At 38.4% G+C, this 20,253-nt stretch overlaps 1 protein-coding gene across 1 annotated transcript in view; it reads left to right on the top strand.

The window, feature by feature from the left end:
- Window positions 1-20,253, top strand: part of CNTNAP2 (contactin associated protein 2) — a gene marked incomplete at its 5' end in the record, with an annotated part of 1,430,381 nt that overhangs the window by 1,288,919 nt on the left and 121,209 nt on the right. Inside the window, 3 exons of the mRNA XM_083378276.1 lie at window positions 8,719-8,964; window positions 9,492-9,625; window positions 12,164-12,257. Coding sequence (XP_083234402.1) covers window positions 8,719-8,964; window positions 9,492-9,625; window positions 12,164-12,257 — 474 coding nt within the window. The remainder of the gene's footprint in view (window positions 1-8,718; window positions 8,965-9,491; window positions 9,626-12,163; window positions 12,258-20,253) is intronic.

Raw genomic sequence — 20,253 nt, 5'->3', positions numbered from 1 at the left:
CCAACCAAAAGCGTGTTTTTTTTTTTGCCTTCTAACAACAAATCTATTATAACATATCTTCCTTGTTTATCTGCTTCTATTAGCTCCGCTGTCACAGTATTCTTGACATAAATAACCACTCCATTTTTCTTATTCATTGCAGAAGCAATAAATTGTGTACCCAATCTAGAGTTCAATAGGTACTTTTGGTCCATAACCCTAATATGTGTTTCTTGCAAGCAAATAACATCAGTCTTAAATTGTTTTAAGTATTGAAAAACTTTCTTTCTCTTCTGTGGTGAGTTTAAGCCATTGACATTCCAAGTTAGAAACTTAGTCGCCATCCTTAGCGACCCGAAGCTTCTGGAGCACGTCTGCCAGTAGTCCCTTAACTTCCTTAGGCCGCGCCCCTCCCACAGCTTCACTATAGGTACACTTTGGAGGTTCCATAACTTTCTGCTGGTCCTGCTCTTGCTCTCGTCTCACTCGTCTCAAGGCAGCACGCGTCATCCTCTGCTCTCTGGCATCTTCCGATGAAACTGTAATTTGATCCACTCCAGTAGCTTTCTCATCTGTCTGCGTTCCTTCAGCATCTTGAGGCTTTCCCTCACCATTTTTCTTTGCAGATTCCAAAAGTGGTAAAGGGGTTGCTTTTAAAACATTGCTGTAAAAATCACGTGCCTGGATCACTGTGACCAAACGGTGTCTCGTGCCTTCATGCATCACCACCATGCCCACTGGTATCTCCCATCTAAACTTGATGTCGCGTTTCTTAAGTTCCTGTGCCAGAAAAGCAAAATCTTTCCTTCTCCTTAAAATTCTTGGAGGAATCTCTTTTAAAACCAAAACTTCTTGCTCAGCAACCACAAGCTTAGTATCATAAGAAACCTGGATAACTTCATTCCTGATTGCTCTCTTTGTGAAATAAACCACCACATCTCTAGGTAGCTTCCTTTGCCTTGCAATCCATGAATTCACACAAAAGATTTTGTCTATATTTCCCTCAATTTCAGCTGCTGACTGTCCCAGTACCACTTCCAAAGCCTCAGAGACTATCTGTTTTAAATCTTCTTTAGGATTCTCTTTTAAGCCTCTGATTCTGATAGCAAACTCCATCTGGTGGTACTGGACCAGAGTCAAGTCACCGTCCATTTTATCCATCACATTTTCATTCTCTAACACTTTTGCTTCTAATCTGGAATTATTTTGGCTAAGATCTTCCATTTTTTCGTCCAAGCATTCAATACATAAAGCCATACCTTGAAGTGCAGGCAAGATGTCTGCCCTCATTGCTGTAAACTTCTCCTCCAGTTTTTCCATCTTTTCATCTATAATATCTGCTATTTGTTGTGAGTGCTTTTCCAAAGCGTCCTGTAGATCTTTAACCGTCAGTGCCGGAGCAGGTGCAGGAGGCAATAAGGCTTGCAGTGAGGACTGTTGCACTGGGGAAGCTCCCGCACTCCTGAGAACTTTAGAAGTTTTAGCCGCCATCTTCCCCCACTTTCACTTGCTACGCACTTTCACTTTCAAAGTCCATAAAATCCATTGAACTAGAGAACAAAAATCCACTTTCACCTTGATCTCCTGTATCGCTCTGCCTGCGTCTTCGCACTCCAAAGTCCTTCCTTCTGGCAGGGGTGGTTGCTAACGCTTGGTTCTGTTCCCAAAAGCACGGAGCAGAAGCGCTGCGCAGGCCGGAGCAAACCCAGGCTTCGGGGGGGCTCGATACTTCATCCGCCCAAACTAAAAGCTCAGGCGGCCCCGGAGAGCTCAACCCCTACCTGGGGCCTCACCCCCTCCTCTTCTCCTGAGGAGGGGGCTTCTGAACTGCCAAAACAGCTGATTGGCGCTGTTTTCGGCGGTTCTACGAAGCCGCGGAGCGGACAGCCCAGAGATGGCTGTCTTCAGCGTCGCGTCACCACCGGAAGTCCTCCTGGATTATTTCTTTAATCCCTTCTTATAATTTGATTCAGAAGGATTCTTTAGTTGATGTATATAATGAGAGCAATTAAGCCTTACTGAATTTGTTGAAAATGGAACATCCAATGCATTTAGTTAAGAATGCAACTAAACTGTGTAACCAAAAGGAAACAAAAGTTATCTTGGCAGCAAATCAAATTCATCAAAAATTTCACAGATCAGTGGGGTTTTCCTGTCTCCCCATCCCTGCTCTTATGCTCTCTGTCTCTCTCTCTCTCTCTCTCTCTCTCACACACACACACAGAGAGACAGAGAGAGAGCAAAATCCACAAGAGTGGTAGCTTAACTGCAGGTAGTCCTCGCCGTACAACAGTTCATTTAGTGACCGAAGTTACAATGTCACTGAAAAAGTGACTGTTTTTCTCACTTATGATTGTTGCAATACCTTCAAGGTCATGTCATCAAAATTCAGACGCTTGGCAACTGACTCATATTTATGACAATTGCAACATCTTGGGATCATGTGATCACCTTTTGTGACCTTCTGACAAGGAAGTTAATGGAGAAACCAGATTCAATTAATAACCATGTAACTAACTTAACAACTGCAGTGATTTGCTTAACAACTGTGGCAAGAAAGATCATAAAATGGGGCAAAACTCACATAAAAACTGTCTCACTTAGCAACAGAAATTGTGGGTTCCATTATGGTTGTAAGCTGAGGACTATCTGTATTTTCTTTAACCAATGAGTTCCACAAAGGAAAGAAGGCTGTTCAGGATACAAAATAAAGCTCAATTATTTTTTCTACATCTTTTGTGAATTAGAATGTGCTCTTGAATTAGCACTGGCTGAACTTGTAGAATTACAAGATCTGTTTGCAAATTATTTCTTCTGACATTTTTTGTTTGTTTTTCTGCCATTTTGTTGTTTTTTTGAATCCTGAATTCAAAAACCTAGACCAGAATTCTATAATTCAGGCCTGTGAACCATGGGAGCACTCTCTGAATCTTTGTCAGAATTATATACTCCATCTACATAGAATCACTTTTTTCACATTCTGACTCTCCAATAAACTAGAATAAGATCTCAAGGTTTTTCTAGTGAGATCATGTGCCAGATTTACCTCCTTCTTTTTCACCACTTATACATCCCAAAGAAAGTTTCAGTGTCTTCCTTTTCTCCCAAAGGAAGAATCTTGACATGTAGAGGATGTCATGGACATAGCATGTGGATTGACCTAGTGTTTGGCACCTCTTCCCCTTCTTCCTCCTTTCCCTTCTCTCTCTCTCTCTCTCTCTCTCTCTCTCTCTCTCTCTCTCCTTGTTATATAGCCACTTCTATCTTAATCTCTTTTTAGTAAACTTGAGTGATCTTTTATCCTGTATCTCTTCAACAGCCAAGACTGATCAATTCTCACTTTGCTTACTAGTTATCTTTCTTCTCTTCCTTCTCCCCAGCTTCCACACAAACTACTTTACACCAGGTTCTAGTTCTTTTCAACTTTCCTCACTCTTTGTGAAACCCCTTATCTGTTTCCTTTTTACAAATTCAACCTGTTACCCACATATACAGTTGGTAAGTGTGGGAGACCATTTGGCATGATGGCAGATAGTAAACTGTCTCCATTCTGTCAAAGTTCCTGTTTTTGGAGCATACAAATACTAATACTGGGTAAATGCATGCTAGAAATCTATTATTTTCAGGATTGCTGCAAAAGAAGCAAAATAAAACGATGTTGTATACAAATTTAGAAAGTAAACTAAATTCAACAATAAATCTAAGGACATATTTTATTAAGCAACTGAGATCACCCATGTGATCACCCATGTGAAAGCTATCAAATTTCCCAAATTTCTTTAGCAATCAGTGTTTAGCATTTTACACACTCATTGAAATATTTATATATTCAAGCTAAGAAATGTGTCTTTACTTACAGTCTGAAGATGAGCAGAGATTAACAAGGAGATATCATAAATTAAGGGACGCGGTGGCTCAGTGGGTTAGGACGCTGAGCTTGTCGATCTGAAGGTCGGCAGTTTGGCGGGTCGAATCCCGAGTGCCGCGTAACAGAGTGAGCACCTGTTACTCGTCCCAGCTTCTGCCAACCTAGCAGTTCGAAAGCACGTAAAAATGCAAGTAGAAAAATAGGGACCACTCCGGTGGGAAGGTAACAGCGTTCCGTGCGCCTTTGGCGTCTAGTCATGCCGGCCACATGACCACGGAGACGTCCTCGGACAAGCGCTGGCTCTTCGGCTTTGAAACGGAGATGAGCACCGGCCCCTAGAGTCGGAAACGACTAGCACGCATGTGCGGGGGAACCTTTACCTTTACCTATCATAAATTGCCTACAAAAACCTAGGTACCGTAGTTTCCGGTGTATAAGACTACTTTTTAACCCATGAAAATCTTCTCAAAAGTCAGGGGTCGTCTTATATGCCGGGTGCTGAAAATTTAGAGACAGGGCTGGCTGGAAAACCTGGAGCGGATCTCCCATTTAGTCTGCGCAGGGAAAGCGGGACCAATTGGAGAAGAAGCTGCAGTCTGTGATTTTTTACAGGCTGGGGTCTGGGCGTCTTTCCTTCTAAAGTTGAAGAGCAGCTGTAGTATATCCCAACTTGAAAGGCAGGTGGGGAAGGCAGCAGCCAGAGCAGTGGCTTAGCTCTAAGGACACATTTGACTCAGGAACTGGGCGGGCTGGCTGGAAAACCTGGAGCAGATCTCCCATTTGGTCTTTTTTTAAAAAATCCCATTTATATCCTGCCCTTCTCCGAAGACTCAGGGTGGCTTACAATTTAAAGCACAAATCAATGTGCTTAGCAATAGCCTTCATTCTGTGTATATGCCTGTTTATTAGGGCTTTCACACACACCCCAAGCAGCATTATTACAAAGTCAGCTTATTGCCCCCAACAATCTGGGTGCTCATTTTACCTACCTTGGAAGGATAGAAAGCTGAGTCAACCTTGAGCCTGGTGGGATGCAAACCTGCACTAATTGCAGGCAGCTGGTGTTACTTAAGGCTCTGCGCAGGGAAAGCTTTAGAGTGAATTAGGAAGAGTGAAAAAGTGAATTAGGAAAATAGGGAATGGTTGCTGGAATTGGGTATGTGTAGTTTAACGAAGAGAAGGGTGAGGGATGACATGATAGCAGTGATCCAATATCTCAGGGGCTGCCACAAAGAAGAGGGAGCCAAGCTATTCTCCAAAGCACCTGAAAGCAGGACAAGAAGCAATGGATGGAAGCTAGTCAAGGAGAGAAGCAACCTAGAACTAAGGAGAAACTTCCTGACAGTTAGAACAATTAACCAGTGGAACAACCTGCCTCCAGAAGTGGTGAATGTTCCAACACTGGAAGTTTTTAAGAAGAGACTGGACAGCCATTTGTCTGAAATGGTATAGGGTTTCCTGCCTTAGCAGGGAGTTGGACTAGATGACCTCCAAGGTCCCCTCCAAATTATTATTATTATTATTATTATTATTATTATTATTATTATTATTATTATTATTATTATTATTATTATTATTATTATTATTTAATCCACTTGCACTGTTTTATGTTTACATGTTTGATGACAAACAGCCTTATGTTTATAAGTGACAGTTCTCCTACTAAGCACCTGCATGTCATAAGCATTTGAATTAAAATTACCATATTAAAATCAAATCTGATGTTTTTTAATTTTTATTTGGTGTGCATTGGAAGAGGGGTAGTCTTATACGGCGAGTATAGCCCAAACCCTATAATTTAACAGGAAATGTAGGGGGTCGTCTTATATGCCCAGTCGTCTTATACGCCGGAAAATACGGTAATCATTAGATGGCACCAAAGAAATATAGAAAACTTGTGATCTTTGCTTCCATTTAGTGGGTGTCTGCATTTTTGTAGTTCAGGTTTAATAACCTTAATTAAAAACATTTTTAACTGTTGAGATGGCTGGAAATACCAACTGTGATTAATCCTTCATTACTAAGATCTAAGATGGCGGCGCCTGGAATGGCTGTGGCTGCATTGGTTCTTGAAGGCAAATAGTTTTGGGAGGGATAGTAAGGGCTATAGGCCACATGATCAGAAAGATTTTAATGTGTTTGAGAAACATGGTGGAACTAAGGTAACATACGACATACGACCGACAATCTTTGCTGGCATGGCAAGTTTCTAGTTGTTTTGGAACTGTTGGTGAGACCGTTAAAAATCGTTGGCACTGTTTGAATTTGTTCTACCAGCAGCAAGATCTGACTGCTGGCCCAGTGATGGATTGTATTGCAAATCAGGGCTGTTTCCGGAGGAGGCAGAGGAGGAGAGGACCTGGAGCTTATGGAGCAAAGGAACTGGATGAGGCTGTTGGCAGGCCCAGAGGAAGAGAGAGAGGCTTTTGCAGGAGTTGGTGGCAGTAGCAGCGTGCTCCAGGGACAAAAAGAAGCAAGGCCTCTTTAAGGAAAAGGTGGAAGAGTCAGGATCAGAAAAAGGAAAGAAGGCGAGGTTGTCAGAATACAAGCAAATTTGAGGGCTAATCCACATGGAGCCCCATTTCCATCTGTCCTGTGTGACATCGTTCACTCCCTAGAGACTAAAATGGACAATGTGAAATTTGAGCGGGCCACGAACAAGAAGTATATATCGGAGGTGGTGACCCTTTGAGTGCTGTATGCAATGAAATTTCATTTTGATGTATGCCGATTGGTGTACATTCAAAGTTACAATAAATTTATCATCATCACTTAAAAAATACTATATGATTTTTTGAGGCCATTTAGCAACTTCAAAAGCCGCTGCAGTTATTCCTGCCTATCCTGAAAAGTAAATGTGTCAAGAAGTGACTCATAAAGCCTTTTCCTTTTCATTGGTTTGTATAAAGATAAATCAGCCTATGATGATCATAAGAGTTTCTTGGGAAAAGACAGGGAGATTCTAGAATATGGATGTTTTTTCTATAATATTTCAACTATCTTACTCTTTATTATTTTTTTAATATATAAAAGCAATCACATTATTAATAGATTATGTAGTTTCAAGGTAGATAATTATATTTTTTTGACAATCCTAACTAATCCTAACGGTCTTCAGGGGGGACAAATATCTTTGCTCTAAATTTAAGGCAATCCTTGAGGTCTACTTATAAACCTATGGATATTGAATGTATTAAGAAAATGCCTGTACAATCAATACCAAGCTGGTAATCTGAGAAGTTTGATGCTGTGGGCAGAATGCCATTGAAACATAAAACAAGATAGGTTTTGGCTCATGGTTGATAGTACCCTCATGTAAATAAAACTTTAATTTTTAATAAAGTAGCCAAATTGGATATTGCAAGAAAGAAAGAAATAATGCGATTGATTTCTATTTGAATAGTTTTAATAATTTTTATTGTTTCTGCTGTAGAATTATAGCTATAAATTCACCAAAGACAGCTTTGTAAGGTCCTGCCTCAGCTATTCCCTCAGGAAAGCATGACTCTTGAAACAGGCATTGTTTCAAAAAGGATCTTTTACTGAGAGAAAGTGATTGCAGAGAAGAAAGCTGGAATCTGATGTTCCCGCACAAAAGCGTTAAACTGAAAGTCCCATTTATCCAGCCCCACCCCCAATGCCCCAATCCAGTAATGTCAAGATGTTTTGAGAACTTCAACCTGAAAAGGTGATAACCGGCCATTCTCTAGTGCTTCTTCCTTGGTTGCTGGCAGGAATTAAAACAGAAAGCCCTGAGTGTTTTCCTCCCTCCCTAATTCCCATGCAGATACATCAAAGTGAAAGTAAAAAGAATGCAGGAACATCCTCAATCCACAATAGTACGTGTTCCCCCTCCCCTTTGGAATGGCAACATTCTGTTAGGGACCTAACAACTTTGAAAATAGATTTGGTTGTTTTAACAGACTTCACCAGAGATACTTCTAACACATTTTTTTCTGAAATAGAATAAAACATAAAAACATGCTAGAAATCTGAAGAAGTCCCCTAAAATGTGTATACTGCTCCTTTTACATTATCTTTACTTAGCATTTATCCTCCCATTTTTAACATTACCCTTTTCAACCTTACTAAAACAAATGATTTCAATGATTGATAAGCAGAGGGTGTAGTAAACTTTGTGAAGCTAACTGGAGCCTTTAGGAAACCATCAGGCTTGGGCTCAGACACAAACCAAGGGCTCAGCTGTAGGTACTTGCCTAATATTTAAGTTTAAAATATTAGAATTTCATCTCATTCTTTGAGGTAGTACCAGGAATTTTCATGCATACTTTGGCTAGATGCCTGAAACCTGGAAGAAGCCTGGATCGTTTAGAACAGGGGTATCAAATTCACAACATCACTTGACGTGTCACGATGTATCACAACTTTTTTCCATTGCCGGCAATGGGAGGGGGGAACAATTTTGATATGATGCATCCAGCCTGTGGGCTGGCAGTTTGACACCCCTGTTTTAGAATCTCTGAAAGACACTGAAGGCCACAGCTAACTTTATATTTTTGCATTATGCATCTATTGGTAGATAAATTTAAAAATATACAAATTGAAAGTCATTCAGGAAATGTGAACATTATAATCACAGCCTCATAAAACATGGAAATACTAATTTATTTTAACAAAATGGGGACCTTTTTAAATGTCTGTTTACTCACCAAGATATTAAGGCAGGATGTAATCAGCAGGTAAAATGGTTTTTGATGAGAGGAAAAAAAAGAGAAATGTACCAATCCATTGCAATATAATGTATGAAGCTGTGAATCACATTTGCCCATGTCTTTAAAAACAGCACCTATATCATATGCTTATCAAAATATGTCCATTTTTGTCTTAATATTCTGTTTCTTCTTCACCAGATGTTGGAGCCTTTTTTGAAGAAGGAATGTGGCTCCAGTATAATTTTTCATCTGTAGGAAATAATGTAAAGGATTCAGGGAGCAGAACTCTCTTGAGCAACAAAGAATCAGAGAACTTTGTATCATACCTCAGTCTCGATAAAGAAGAAATCAGTTTTAGCTTCAGCACTAGCAAAGCTCCTTGTATCCTGCTGTACATCAGTTCTTATTCTCAGGACTATATGGCAGTGCTAGTGAATCCATCTGGTAAATAATTTGTCCTTTTTTCCTGCTATTTTACCTCTCCAGCATACTGTAAAAAAACCCGATGGTACTTAAAAGTGATATTTGAGAACATGTTTTGTATATAGGACAGAAGCATCCAGAAAAGACCCATAGTTACCCATTATTTACTGCTGAATTTTCTCACAGTTGTCTCTGTGGGATGTAAACTATCTCTTGGATTTCAACTCATTATAACAACCAGCGGTGACAGTACAGTGTCAATCTTGCTTGATTTCAGAAACTAAGAAGGATTGGCCCTGCTAATCAGAGATGAAACAACCTTCCAGGACTATTGAAAAATTCTAGAAATTTTAGACCATACAAGTGGTACTATAAGGCAACCAAAAAACCCTGCATTGATGCATTCACCAGGAGTTCAGCATGCTTTAGGTTAACTTTACATAATATTCTATAATGGTAAAGGGTATAAAAATTTAAAAGTAGGATTTTTAATGGAATAATCTAAGAATGAAATAAAAAACTCAATTATTTTTTACTTCATTCTATAGGAAGTTTACAGGTTCGATACAAACTTGGAGGTGCTAAAGAACCATACATCGTCAATGTAGATCACAGGAATATATCAAACGGACAGCCACACAGTGTGAATATCACACGGGCAGGAAAAGACATAATTCTCCAGGTAAATGCATAGCAATAACTTTATAAGAGATGAAGCTGAATAATAACATCACTGCTAAGTATTAAATATTCTGGAAAAATGCAAATTTACAGATTAAATGGAGACAAAATGTGGAGAAATCTTATGAATGAATTATATATGGAAAATTTATTCCATCTTTGAAATAGACTAGAGGATAAACATTGATCAGTGGATTTTTATTACTTATTTCCTATCATTTTTTTCAGGCAAGAAAGAATTTGGCTTATGTTTATAATTGCATCACAATACAATTGAATATCAAAGAAGGAATGAAAGTTGTGGTTTATTTATTCTACAAGGCTTGGTTAAAATTTTAATTTTTATCATTATATACCATTATTTTTTAAAAGCCTTAATATTTGACAGTGAAAATTATGTAGAGCTTCAGAGCAATTGTTTCATTTTGCTTTATTTTATGTGAACCTAGCCTCTCTCCTTCCTAGTTTATTTCATGTTTTCTGAAAGCTAAATGTGATTATTCTGTGTCCCTTGTCAGATTTTATTTAAAAGAAATATTATATTTATTATTCAATTATTCATTAGATTTAAATCCCACCTTTCCTACAGAAATATTACTGTGATACAGAATCATAATGTGCATAAACACTTCCATAGTACTGAATTTTGAGTTTACAACTTTTTATAGCAATAGCATCTATTTAGACATTCTTGCTAAAGAAATTTCTAAATATATTTTATATTTTATTTTATATTCATTGTACATAGATATTTTTACAGTTTTTTTCTAGATCATTTTTCTTTTTTAAAAAAAGTTATTAAATGCAACACCTTTTAAAATCTCAAACTACAATTAAATTTGCTTATTTATTTATTAAACATTGTATATCACTCAGAAGACTTTGAATAGTGTACAATATTATAAATGACAACTATGCTATTACATGTCTCTGCAAGTAACACATCCATATAGTATTTTGTAATTGTTAGTCATGCCCTTAAGTTTATTGAAAAAACTAAACCAAGAATGGGTGTAGTGCAGCCACGAGATGGCACCATATCACAACTTCCAGAAAGATTCCTGCCAGCAAAACAATAACTTCTATATTTCCAGGCCAATCAATCATCCTCTGAGTGCATTTTCCCAGAACTGCTGAGTCTTGTCAGCCATTTCATATGGAGACAGTGGTTTTTTTTAACTGTTGAGCCTGTGAGATCTATGATATGCATATTAATTGTCCATATACACATTAGTAGTGACTGTACATATTTCCTTGGGAAAAGATATCCACATTCCTGTAATACTGGAAAATAATAATATTCACAATGATATTCCTATAAATCCAATGGACAAATTTGCTTGCAATATTACCGCAGTACATCGTAATAAACCAACTCTGATAGGCCTGTATAATTATTATTTTTTATGATCTTGACTATGTGATAACTTTTCTTTAAAAATCAGATTGGGTTACTAAATTGTTAATACTGTAGTGTATTTCTGTCAAAGGATAAGAACACAACTCCCAAATGCACTGAATTTTTAACTTTCTATTTTCAAGTTCTCTAGCCAAGGTAATAATTTGTATTCAACTTTCTTCTTTGTTTGTGGCATTAACCAATTTCAGCATTTGGCCAAGAATATCTGAATACTTTTGTATAGATATATAAAGAAACTAAAAGGTCATTTTAAAAGGTCATTTTAAACATCAGAATATTGCATTTATAACAATATATCAAAATTTATTGGGCTATGAAATTTATGCTCTTTTCTCTACATTCCTATTTCTAGCTCGTCTTAACCCCCTAATATCAATGTATGTTAAAGTGAAAAATATTTAAACAACTTTTAAATTTGAATTTAACAGATTTTATGTATTTCTATGTTTCAAATAATAGAAATATAAAATTATCCCAAAATAAATATGGGGTTTTTTATTTTGTAATAAAGAAATCTAAATTTAACAAATCAAATTTGTTGAAAACAAAAAACATGAAAATGAATTTTAAACCTAGAATGCTGTCTTTTTTTTCTTACTCTAATTTCAATCTTAGCAAAATTTGATATCAAATTTACCATTTGGATCTGTGTCAAATCTGAATAAATTTATTTTGCAATCTTCCAAAAATATAATGAGAGATTAAATAAATCCCTCTCACTTCAGTTTCTCACTTAATTGATAACAGAAATTATTGTGTGTCTTATAGACAGACAACTATGTTAATCTATGGAGGCAGCTTATGAAAGTGTATGCCTTTTAGTAAAATGTATTAGTCAGTAAAGGTGCTACTAGCCTCCTGATAGTTGTGATTTTATGTGACCAAGTGAATTTGAGGTGGAGTGGGATTGTATGGATACCATATTTAGGAAGCACCTTTTCAAAGGAATGGCCTGATCTTGATTCTCTAAGTATAACAATGGTGGTAAACTGCTTATCAGGGAGGAAACAAGAACATCTGAAAGCATAGTAATGTATATCCTCAGGGAAGATCCATTTCAGTAACTTTATTAGCATGCAGCCTTCAAAGTCTGACATCTTTGTTTTCATGTTTCTCTAGCTGGATCTTTATCCCCCAGTAAGCTACACCATACCAGGACCATCAAGCCTTCAGTTCAGCTCACTGAAGTCACTCTTTCTAGGAAAAGTAATAGGTAAAAATCTCTTTCAGAACTTGTTCATGTTTATATGGATATTAGCTTTAATTAGTACATTATTCAACTCTTTTTAATTGTGAGTTATCCAGAGTTTAGAGTTAAACTCCAGTTTACAAAATAAATAAAATATACATACAATGCCAGTGGCTTCTCTGATATACAGTAAGTCCCATATATGATCAGATTTCAAAAAAATCAATGATTTCAGTTTTTATTATTTTCATCCTTCAATCTTCAAAAGGCCTGCCCTGTTAAAGTAATTGTGATATAAAAATGGAAATCAGATTTAATTTTTTAGCAAATCTGAAGAGCAAGGACTAGCCTACTCCCTAGGAAAGAACAGCCCTTAACTCCATAGGTGTTAGAAAAAAGGTACTTTTACTAGAGATATTTATATTTATATATGCCCTATTTATATATGCCCTGTGAACCGCCCTGAGTCCCTAGGGAGAAGGGCGGTATAGAAATACAATAAATGAATGAATGAGATGCTGAGTGCAGCTCGAGTGAAGCAAGCTCTGAAGAAAAACCATGCAAAAATCATATATTGAAAGCAATCCCCAATGCCCAAAACCCTGCCCGCAGTGAGAGTGTCCAATCAGGCTCTGTTCCAATGTTTTGGGAACTTGGTGCCTCAGGCACCATTGTAAATTCCTTTCCCAGGGCTGGTGTCCTTGAGGGCATGCACATGGCTCAGTTTGGTTCCTGTTAGTGTCCATACTCCCCAAATTCCCACAGCATTCTTTCATACCTCCAGCACTCTTCCCCTCCCAAATTTCCCTCCCCCTTGGTTATAGCAGTTGCTACTGAGGTTCAAAGAAAGCAAAGATAATCATCTGACAGATAAAAAATATACATAAATTATTAAATCAGCTCCTATCATTAAGCCACAGAAACGGACAATGAATCACTTCAGTATTTTCCGAACCCTGCTGCAGGGAAGGAGAAAGAAAAGTAGTAGCCATTACTTTTTCTCCATCCTTTAATGGGAAAGTAAGGGCAAATATATTTTTCCACTGCAAATCTATTGAAGCAGGGGCTGAAAGGCAAAGTCCAACAATGTGTACAGAGGAGGAGGAGGCAACTTTTAGGGTTTCAACATTATTATTTTTTTAGCAAATTAAAATTTATCTTAAAGTTCTGAATGATTTCTGTTATACTCCAGTTCTGTACTCCCAAATTCTACCTGCCTCCAATATCTTAAAGTTCTGAATGATTTCTGTTATACTCCAGTTCTGTACTCCCAAATTCTACCTGCCTCCAATAAATTCTTATGTCTTACTTGTCAAGGACTTACAAAGCTCCTTTTTTGATAACATTAAAGCAAGTAATCCATGTACAGATAGTCCTCAACTTACAACACTTCATTTATACATATATATAGAGAGAGAATGTATAGAGGTCTTTTGGCTTGAAATTGTAAATTTTTGGTGGTGATGGTAGTAGTGGTAGTGGTTGTGTTAATGGTAGTGGTGGTGGTGCCAAGCTTAGCCAAGTTTGATTTTGTATAAGTTCATACAACAATATTAATCAAAATAATAGTTTTGAAATATATTTCATAGATGTACTTCATATTCTTCATGAAATTAGATGAAAGCAGAGATGGCTGAATTATCTCTACAACCATTTTGAAATATGATTGGTTAAAAAACTCTCATCTGCTTAAAAAAATTAAGAGTCAAATGATAAAAATAGAAATATGTACTGTATGTATGACTTCCGGTTTGTCGATGAGACTGCCGCGGACTTTTGAAAAGCAAGCTCCGTCTTCCATGCCTGATTTCACATTGCTGGGGAACCCTGGAAAGGGCAACAAGCAAAGAGGGGATTCTCGGGAGGGTGGTAGCCCTTCCACTCAATCCGGCACAGTCGTCCAAACTGGTGGACAAAAGACCAGCCATAGCACTATGGCTCATCACTGGGCTGCAGACAGCCGAAGTCAAACTTACCACCAGGCGCCCATAAAGCAGTACAGATGAGACTGGGCGAGATCTGAACCTCTCTTCAATCCTAACTATTTTTTCCACCTGTATAAGTTACTCATTTTCCCCACTGTGGAGAGAGGGAAGGGAAACTCTATCCCACCCTCTAAAAACAGCAGTGACTGACTATCCAGGGGAGATTAAAACATTGAAGCAATAACCTGATTTAACTGGATTTTTAATCTTTCTAAAACTTGAGGACTAAAAGATTTCCTATTCTTATTGAAGATTTGGGTTTTTATTTACAGAAAATAAGTAAAATTGGAAAAAGGACTATAAAAATCTTGGATTTTTTTAAAAAAATCCTAAACAGTATGGGCAACATCTTGTGGCTAAACCTGATATTGCAATCTGTTATTGTCTAGAAGAGACTTGGCTTGAAGCCCAGACTATAGATAAGACTTTTGTAACCTTGGCAATCAGCTGTAAGAAGCCCAGCTGTGTTCTATATTCAGTGATAAAATTAATTTTTACTCTCTGGTTGTAAAGCTTTTAATTCACACCATTAAGAGAACATGGATGAAGCTCAGGAACAGATTTTATTTATGCTGAAAGCAATACATGAAACTATTCTTAAAGCCACTGATGAAATAAGAGGCTATAGAAAAGAACAAGATGTCAGTCTAGATATACTAACCCAAACTTTGATTATAACCAAAGAATTAACTACACAGAATAGAAGAAATGGAGAAATCAAATACTGTGATAGAAGATTCAACTGATCAACAAACACAGTTAAAGAAAAACTCAGGAAAGGGATTGACAACTTTGAAAATGGAAAAGACTTTCTATATAAACCAGAAGAAACCTGAGGATCAAGAGGAAGAACAGACCAAAGGGAAGATAAACATTTCAGGACAACTACGCCAAGAGAAAAAAATAGAGAGACGATTTGTTAGCTCCTTCAAAAAAAATGGTGATTGGATGGACTTTCTTATTTCAAACAATATATATATATAATAATAGAGGGAGATCTATGCAATGATTTAAAAGCACAGATATGGAAGGCGAGTTGGCAAAGAAACAAAGCTAGAATAAGGCTGAAGAAAATTGGGACTTTGATTTATTAGTAAGGATTAAAATAGAATATACTCGATTTGACAAGATAAGTACTTTGAATACTAGATTTTGTTATAAATTGAGATAAAGAAAACATTGGTTATTTTAAAATTTGGAAGTATAAATATTAAAAGTTAAATTTGAATATTGATTTGTTTATAAAGATTGAATGTAGAGCTAATTAAGATATATATAAGCTAAAATATATTAATAAATGTAATAAACATGATATTACTTAGCTGATATAATAAAAACTGTACTAGCTCAAATACGAGATAAATAGACATTAAGAGAAAAAGAGAGGAAGTATTTGATGTTGAAACAAGAGAAAATTTGGTTACTAAATTTAAGATGTTTGGAAATTAATAGAAAATAAAAATTTATACTGAATTATCAATTAGTTGATGTAAGATGGTGAGAAATACGTAGAATATATCCAAATAGATAATATGTATATTCTGAATATTAGACTTCATGATGAATTGTGATAACTGGAACTTTGTTTACTTAAAACTTGGAAATTATAAATACTAAATGTTAAACATTACCAGGAATTAAAAATTGGAGAAAACAAATTAGGACATTGATCATCTATAAAGACTGAATGTTAAAATAATAAGGATATCTATAAACCAAAAATTATTGATAAATGTAAGAATGTCATTTTTATTTAATTGATTTAATAGGAATTGTACTAGTTTAGACAGGAGACAGTGAATACTGAGGGGAAAAGAGAAGAAAAATTTGATTTAGTAGCTTGAGACTTGTAGTGAAGATACTTGTATATTATTTTATTATTAATTGGCCCAGCCGCCATGTTGCTTTTTGAATACAATTTAAAACTAGAAAATCAATAAAACGTTTATTTAAAAAAGAAATATGCATGTATTATATTTATCACAATCATAATATCAGTGATTATAAGTAAACGATAGCTTGAGAAACCTGTGCTCAGGTTTTCTGTCTCCTTAATTTTTGTTAAAATGCAGCTATGAAAGTTCCTGGATTGTTTTCTAATTCTGGCACTGAGATGAAAGTTGAAAGACATGAGGACAGGGCTGAATGTACATCTCAGCTACAGTCAGGAAAAGATGATCTCCCTAGAAATGCTCATGACCATTAGAAAAGCAAATGCTCATTATAAGATACGGGGCTAACATGATAGTTGCAGAACAAAAATAGTGCCACAGAAAGTAAAGAGGTTGGATATACAAACACTGCTTCCTGAAAAGGAGGTCTTAGATGCTAGATGAGTAAGCAGTTGACAAACTGGAATGTCAGAAAACTAGTCCTTTAGTGTTGTCATTTAAGTGTGTCAGTATAGTTTGCACTGGAAGAAGGAAAGAATGTCTATTATTATTGCTTAGGGCTTCGAGGGTCTATGCAGTGCATATTCAGCTGCACTCAATAGAGACTAAATCCTGGCACATCATTATATCAGTTTGAGTATACTGGCTTCCAGCTGCAAATAACATTATATAATGCATACTGTAGATGTAAAACAAATCTGTATTGCAATTAAGATCAAAGTGATTGCCATCAAACTCAACTAAAGATAACTGAATTGCTTATTCCTACCATGTTTCCCCCAAAATAAGACCCGCCCAGAAAATAAACCCTAGCTTGATTTTTTAGTGTGCTCCTAATATAAGCACTACCCCAAAAATAAACCCGGGGAGGTGGGCATGGCCAGCACAGGAAGCCACATATCACATCCAGATTACCTGCTTCTCTCCTGTGCCTCTGCTTCCCCCTGCTAATGGTGCCACCACGCATCCCTCCCACAAGCCTCTCATCAGCCAAGTGGCTACGTGGCACGTCCCAATTGCCTGCCTCCTCCCCCCATGTATCTGCCTCTGCATGCTGCTTGGACAGGTAATCAACTCGCTTGCAGCCCGAGTGTGCAGCCCCAGAGTGTCTGCTTCTCTGTTGTAAATAACCCTAATAAAGGTTTATGGTCAGTATTTATTTATTTATTTATTGATTGATGGGATTTATATCCTGCCCTATCTCCTGAAGGACTCAGGGCGGCTAACAACAAAACATATAATAAGCACAGAAATCAAGATAAAAATTAAATTAAAATCATCTGTGCAATAAATTAAAATTAAAAACTAAAAATAAATTAAAATTCTAAATATAATTAATTAAAATGCCCGTCAGTCCAGGTCAGCCTGGTGGAAAAGGAGTGTTTTGAGGCCACGGCGAAAGGATTGGAGATTTTGGGCCATCCAAAGCTCAGGGGGGAACTGATTCCATAGGGCTGGCACTCCCACAGAGAAGGCCCTCCCCCTGGGGGTCGCCAGCCGACATTACCTAGCGGACGGTACCCTGAGGAGGCCTTCTCTGTGTGAGCGTACTGGGCGATGGGAATTTGTTCCCAGCAGCAGATGGTCCTGCAAGTATCCCGGGCCTAAGCCATGTAGGGCTTTAAAGGTAAGTACCAGCACCTTAAATCTCACCCGGAGGGCAACTGGTAGGCAATGCAGCTCACGCAGGAAGGGTGTAATATGGGAGTATCGGGGTGCTCCCATCAAAACCCGTGCAGCTGCATTCTGCACCAGCTGAAACCTCCGGGTGGTCTTCAAGGGCAGCCCCATGTAGAGAGCATTACAGTAATCTATACGGGAGGTAACGAGTGCGTGGGTGACTGTACGTAGGGCATCTCAGTCTAAAAAGGGGTGCAATTGGTATATAAGGTGAATCTGTGCAAACGCCCCCCTAGCCACGACTCCAATATGATCTTCAAAACTGAGTCGTGAATCTAGGAGGACGCCCAGATTGCGTGCTCTATCAATGGGAGGTAACATCTCTCCTCCTATAGTCAAAGATGGAACCTCTTGGACTAAACGAGATGACGGTATGTACAGCCACTCAGTCTTGGCCGGGTTGAGTCGAAGCCTGTTTTCTCCCATCCAAATCTGTACCGCTTCCAGGCAACAGGACATCACATCGAGGGCATCACTGGGTTGGTTTGGGGTGGAGATGAATAGCTGGGTATCATCAGCATATTGATGATATTTCACCCCGAAGCCACGGATGATCTCTCCCAGCGGCTTCATATAGATGTTGAACAGGAGGGGCGAGAGCACCGATCCCTGAGGCACTCCACAACTAAGAGGCCTAGGGCTTGACCTCTGCCCTCCTGCCAACACCGTCTGTGAACGGTCCGAGAGGTAGGAGGAGAACCACCGCAGAACGGTGCCTCCCACTCCCAGCCCCTCAAGACGACGCAGTAAGATACCATGGTTGATGGTATCAAAAGCCGCTGAGAGATCTAATAGGACCAGGACAGAGGAATAACCTCTATCTCGGGCCCGCCAGAGATCATTCACCAGAGCGACCAATGCCGTCTCCGTGCTATGCCCGGGTCTGAAACCCGATTGGTACGGATCTAGATATTCAGCTTCCTCCAGGTTCAAAGGGAGCTGTCGTGCCACCACGCTCTCAACGACCTTCGCAAGCAAGCGAAGGTTGGAGACAGGACGGAAGTTGTTTAAGACAGCTGGGTCCAATGCCGGTTTCTTGAGGAGGGGCCTTACCACCGCCTCTTTCAAGGCGGCAGGGAAGTACCCCTCACTCAGTGAGGCATTGATAACTGCTAGGAGCCAGCCTCGTGTAACCTCCCGAGATGCATAGACTAGCCAGGAGGGACACGGGTCCAGTATAAATTAGAAATTCCCTACCATAAAGGTAGTCATGAAACTGTAAAAAAGGGGGGAAAGTATTGGTTTTAATTTCTTTGGTGGCAGTTCCTTTGCTGAATGACTTTCCATTTACATTGACAAATGTATGATGAATTTATCCATATTTTTTAATATGCACCACTACCAGGTGGCTGGTCAACTGTTCTTCCTCTCTCCCTGTCCTCTTCTTCTTTCCTGCCTTCTGAACTCTCCTTCCACTGTGTAGTAATAATGCACCCCCCTGTCCCTTCATTGTACCTCTAAAGACACAGGAATCAAGCGCAAAGTAAGAAAGGCTCACAAAAGCCTCCCAGAATAAAGAAACACAGACACTGGGTTTTTTCCTTCAAGCTGCCAAATAGCCTCAGGCATGTCTTAGTTTAAACAAAGGCTCAAAGGCTCCAGCAATTGCGAAAAATCGGTTTACCTACAAAGAAAACTTGCTAGAAGCCATAGACAGACTCAAAATAAGGGGATAAATTTAATTACATTTGTTTAAAGGAATTAAATGTACGTAAGCCAACATTTTGGACACATTGCAAACCTTTGTGAAACAGACTAAAATATTCCAATAACCAAAGCACACAAACCAAGCCTCTGAATTACAAAACACTGTAAAAATTGTATAAAAATCCTTATGGTAACCCAATCAAACTGCCAGCTGACCCAGAACCCACTGGCTTCTGAAATAAACCAACCTCCTTAAGTAACACCAGCTGCCTGCAATTAGTGCAGGTTCGAGTCCCACCAGGCTCAAGGTTGACTCAGCCTTCCATCCTTCTGAGGTAGGTAAAATGAGGACCCAGATTGTTGGAGGCAATAAGCTGACTTTGTAAAATGCCGCTTGGGGTGGGGGGCAAAAGCCCTAATAAGCAGGCATATACATAGAATGAAGGTTATTGCTAAGCACATTGATTTGTGCTTCTTAGATTGTAAGCTGCCCTGAGTCTTCAGAGAAGGGCAGGATATAAATGGGATTAAAAAAAAATCTCCCAGCTTTTCATTTCATCAGCACTGATTGCATTCTCTTGGCTGGAGAAAATGAACCAGGCGACCTTTTTTTCCCAGCAACAGCTTCTTCTTCCTTGTCTCTTTTTCTTCCTTCCCTATCTGCTGGGCTCTCCTTCCACAGCTGCTTCTCTGTCCCCTTCTCTTTCCCTGTCATCTTTTTTCCCCTTTCCCACCAAAACCACCTCCTTTTATATCCTCTCCTCTCTTCTCCCCCCCTCCTTTTCTCTTCGGCTCACCTCCAGTTATGTGCTGCTT

The sequence above is a fragment of the Vipera ursinii genome, assembly GCF_947247035.1.
Source record: "Vipera ursinii genome assembly, chromosome: Z".
NCBI classification, from domain to species: Eukaryota; Metazoa; Chordata; class Lepidosauria; order Squamata; family Viperidae; genus Vipera; species Vipera ursinii.
Note: the sequence above shows the minus strand (reverse complement) of the source record. Positions and strands in the feature narration are given on the sequence as shown.